Source organism: Aplysia californica, unplaced genomic scaffold (genome assembly GCF_000002075.1).
Source record: "Aplysia californica isolate F4 #8 unplaced genomic scaffold, AplCal3.0 scaffold00194, whole genome shotgun sequence".
Taxonomy (NCBI): domain Eukaryota; kingdom Metazoa; phylum Mollusca; class Gastropoda; order Aplysiida; family Aplysiidae; genus Aplysia; species Aplysia californica.
Window position 1 is genome coordinate 193,523 of NW_004797464.1, and position 4,951 is coordinate 198,473.

General features: G+C 39.8%; 1 protein-coding gene across 1 annotated transcript; it reads right to left on the minus strand.

The window, feature by feature from the left end:
- Positions 1 to 2,357: 2,357 nt before the first annotated feature.
- On the minus strand, positions 2,358 to 4,920 carry LOC101845466 (three-prime repair exonuclease 1; the record flags this gene model as incomplete). Its single annotated transcript, XM_005098811.3, is given in 3 exon segments — positions 2,358 to 2,475; positions 3,572 to 3,861; positions 4,603 to 4,920. Coding segments are annotated over 2 exon segments (356 nt in total), but the record flags the coding sequence as incomplete, so codon positions are not given.
- Between the last annotated feature and the right edge of the window lie 31 nt (positions 4,921 to 4,951).

The window sequence follows — 4,951 nt, forward strand, 5'->3', positions numbered from 1 at the left end:
CTGCTGCTGCTACTACTACTACTACTACTTCTACTGCTACTACTACTACTTCTGCTGCTTCTGCTGCTGCTACTACTACTACTTCTACTACTACTCAAATGTGACACTACTACTGCTACTACTACTACTTCTGCTGCTGCTGCTGCTGCTACTACTACTACTACTACTACTACTACTACTACTACTACTACTATTCAAATGTGACACTACAACATGTACTACTACATAATACGAGCGGGAGTCAAAAAGTAATGCAAGTTGTTTATTATTTTGCACAATTTTGCCTCAAATTTAATGAAATTCAGGTTACAAGTACTTGCTTATATACTTTTGAACTCAAATTGTTAAAATTTAAGTTTCTTTAATTTTTGCCGGAATGACGTCACATCCAAATGGCTACCCTCTTGGAGGTCTGTCAGAGGTAAAGGGTCGTGATTGCCGTGATTGAATTTCTTGTTTTAGAAGGAGAATCCACCGATAACATCCAAAACTGACTTCAAAATGTTTTCAAGGACCAAGCTCTAGATTTTGGCACTGTATATAGGTGGGTCAGGACGTATGTGCAATGAACAGGAAGAAGAAGAAGACGTGTCCATACGCTTATCAGACAAGCATCGTCCTGAAGAGTCAGCCAGAAAAATCATGGCAGTCGTGTTTCGGGACGCTCATAGGGTTCTTCTCACAGATTTATTATTTGTTTACCATGAGGAGCAACTGTCAATTCTGAACCCAGCATTGAAACATTGAAACGACGGAAAGCGAGAATTCAACGAGTCCGACCAAATTTGAACATGGAAAGAGTGTTTTTGCACCATGCCAATGCCCGCCAGCATTCGAGTAAAAGAGAAAAAGGGAGATAATCACCCCGTTAATGTAGAAAACACTGCCCCATCCGACTTATTCTCCTGATTTAGCTTCTTTAGACTTCCACTTTTTCGGTCATAGAAAAGAACCATTGAGAGGTCAACACTATTGAGACGATGGAAAAATCAGGACTGCTGTACCCCTACAACCAACCTGCTTAGTTTTACGAAGCCGGCATAAGTGGACTTTGTAAAAGGTGGACAGTGGCTTTTGAACGAAATGGAGACTATGTTGAGAAATAAAAATCTGATCCTCAGATGCTCCCCTTTAATTTGAGGTATCATAGTTGCAAGTGTGTTCTTTTTTCATTAAGTAATAAACGAACTTGCATTACTTTTTGACTAACCCTGGTATATTGCTACTACCACCACTACCACTACCACAAAACATATTTACATAACAGGTCTAATAATATATTAGCAGGAGTAGAGATGGACATGTTCCGACTTCAGTGACCCCAACATAGTGGACAAGTAAAACAAGTAAGTAAGACGTGACAATGCGACAAGTCGAAAGCCATGCAAGTTAAATCAAACATTATTGGAACGTTCGGAAAGTTCGCTATCGACTGACATTTTGTCATTGGATATTGTTACGTGAAACCTTTCGACTTCTATGCATTTGAATGGGTTTGAATACCCCTTTTTCAGTTAGACTGTGGTATAATTATGATGGTTTCATATATCGTTGCTGTCGTAAGCAATCCACTTAAGTCCAAATTTTGAGAATTTTTCGATTTTTTCATCCTCCCAAAATTCAACCAAAGATGCACCTTTCAACATCAGCAAAATGAAGTTTAATGCTACGTTCAAGGCTTACAATTTTCTTGCTGTTTATGATTCAAGGTAGGAGCAACACAAGAACGACTTTTCTTTTTGGTCTTTTTTAAAAAGTGTGTGACGGTGCTCACAAATGTATAAGGTCATATAAGAGCGCGGGACACATTAAATATTTTCAGTTGGTAGGAAATTCTGAATTTTACCCGGGTGGCGGCCGAAGCCTCTTATCGATTTTAGACCACAAAAGGATCTTTAACATGCGCAACTTGCACACGGAACCTCCAAGATTTTTCGCCCTTGTCTGAGAAGGCTAGGTGTCGACCTTTCCTACCAGAAGATCAGGTGTGTGGCTGAAAGACAGCAGTGAGAAGGAGCCAAGGAGTAGCAGAAGAAAGGCTGCAGAAAGAGCAAGGAACCCAGAAGAGGGGGCAAAGAAAGTGAGGGGGCAGAAAGAGGAGACGAAAGCAGACGATAGAACATTGGTAAACAGCAGGAAAGGAGGTGAAAGGAGACAATTTTTGAGGAGAAAAAAAATGTCCATCGTTACCCGGATTCGAACAAGCGACCTTTGAATGAGAGGCGAACACCTTAATCTCTAAGCTACGAGAGCCCTTTTTTATGTCTCTGGCGTGAAAAGTACACAAACGGACTTACGTGGTTTGCTTGCGACACTGACGATATTGCTTGAATATCTTCCTGAAATCAATTTCTTACCTGTCGCCGTTAAACGCAATTAAGCAGACAGGCTGGGGTAGTTTCTCAAGAAATAGGCGCAACAGTCCAATGTGTTCTCCAAATGGGTGCATCTGAGATAGCATCCAGTTCTCTATACCTGAGAATCAACAAAGTTAACATTTCTCATTTTACTTCTTGTGTCATGGCTTGGTGAAATCAGGCGATCGTCAATTTTTGGGCAAGTTGAGTTATTGTACCATCCTAAGGCTTGTTCACTTGTCTAGCATTCGATGAAAAAAAAAACCTATCTGTTTTGAAGAGAATTCGAGATATTTCCGATTGAAATCACCTGGTTTCAAAGACAATATTATCGAGAAAGTGGCCTCCAAAGTTGGGTAACAATCAAAGCTTGAGAAATGAAAATTTACATTTTTGTGCCTTTTTTAATCAACGCTTTTCAGTTAGTAAAATGCACTAAGAATTGAGTTTTTAAATAGACATAAAAGGTGTTTGGCCTTATCTTGTCTTATCTTAATTTATCTTACCTTATCTTATCTTAACGGCGCTCCATCTCTGAATAAAAAAAGCACAAAAACATGGTATCAAATACGACAGAGGTCCCAGAAAAAGAATAGTTTGGGTCTTAACTAAGGTCGTTACCTTTTTCTTTTTCCTTGAGAAGATGTTTAGAAGATGAGCAGTGGAATCTTTTGACTGAAATTGTTTGGCCAAAAGCCCCCCCCCCCCCCAAAAAAAAAAAAAAAAAAAAAACTCTCGAAAAAAAATGGCCAAGCCGCGGGAAAACGCCACTTTCTTCCATGTTGTTGTTTTGTTGAGCGCCTGATTCAACCACGATGCCTCACATTTTATTCACGATGCACAGCACACGAAACTGCTACTGTAAATTGGTCGCTTTAAAGGACAAGCGGGCTAACCCGGATTTCGGGGGTTTCCAGAAATCTTGACCTATACCAAAAGTGGGTATTGCCCTACCTATGAGCGAAGTTTGGGTTCATTGGTGTGTATAGTTGTTTGGTTAAAGAGAAAACTCTCTTCATCTTTTAAAGAAACTAAACAAGGGTCCAGAAACTGTACCTCCGCTTTTCTCAAAACAGCATTTTCCGAGATAGCCCCCCTTGTGCTTAAAAGCGATCAATAGGCCTTACTACTACCATTACTAATAAAACTACTACTACTACTACTACTACTACTACTACTACTACTACTACTACTACTACTATTACTTATCAAACCTGACACTCTAGAGGCTCTAGGGACAATATTCTTGTGGGGTTGGAAGGCTATGTTGAGTTTATTCAGAACTCTCGGCAATGTCTGGCCGTCCGCTCTCGGCTTCAATATCGCCTCTCTGGTCACGGCGACGAACGACAACTCGGTGATTTTCGGGTTTTCCTCGGGCAACCCGGTGGCCTCAATATCAAGCATGACAAACGTCTGGATAGTGGGAGCAGTAGCCGCAGAATCTGCCATTGTTTGTGGTAATGCGGGGTTGGTTTTTTTTGTTGCTCCTTTTTTTTTCAAACTGAGGAAAAAAGAGTGGAGGAAATTGACACGGCATAAACAAGAAAGTCAAACTATGTACCGGTTCACATAACCCATCAGCCTTTTCCACACAAAATTTAAGGTCACGCAGTGGCAGATATTCATCATCATCCAGTGCCTTGCCGACTGGCGTGGGCGATCATGGACCTCCACTTCATCCTGTCCTGCGTTGCAGCGATGGTGTCTGTTGTTCTTGCTGCTCCCAACCAGCAGATATTATGTACATCCAAAAATGAAAAAAAGAAAGACACACTTTTTCTTTTTACCATCTAGTATAAGAATAAGGCTACGGTCAGAATTAACCTAAATGTGAATTGCTTTTGGAGTAGGCTATGTATCTATATAACCACAAAGGTCTTGTAATTAAATCCCTGTATGTTGTTGAATGAAGCATCTAATGTGAATGTAATTTATTGTCGGCTTTACTTTTCTTTTCATTATTGAATTTTAGATAACAATGAGCGTAATAATGGGCTAATAATTTATATGTTTATGTATACCTGCATTTGTTTTTACGGTCCTGTACTGCCAAGAAAAAAATCCTTCTGGGACAGTAAAGTATTATCTTATCTTATCTTATCTTGTCTTATCTTAATTTATCTTACCTTATCTTATCTTAACGGCGCTCCATCTCTGAATAAAAAAAAGCACAAAAACATGGTATCAAATACGACAGAGGTCCCAGAAAAAGAATAGTTAGGGTCTTAACTAAGGTCGTTACCTTTTTCTTTTTCCTTGAGAAGATGTTTAGAAGATGAGCAGTGGAATCTTTTGACTGAAATTATCTTGTCTTTGAACACCTGGGAGGAACTGATTGATCTCGACAAAATCGTATGTCTGTCAACAACTTGTCCCGATTGGGAAGACGGACTACACACGTTTATAAAGGTCTAGGAGTATGCGGTATGCATACATGGCTATGCCAAAAAAAAATCGAAACTCGAACATACGTGTAGCCTATTCGTAGAAATTAGGTGTCATCGCTATTTTTGGAAAAAAAATGGCATGAAATCACTCTGTCTGTCTGTCTGTCTGTCTGTCTGTCTGTCTGTCTGTCTGTCTGTCTGTCT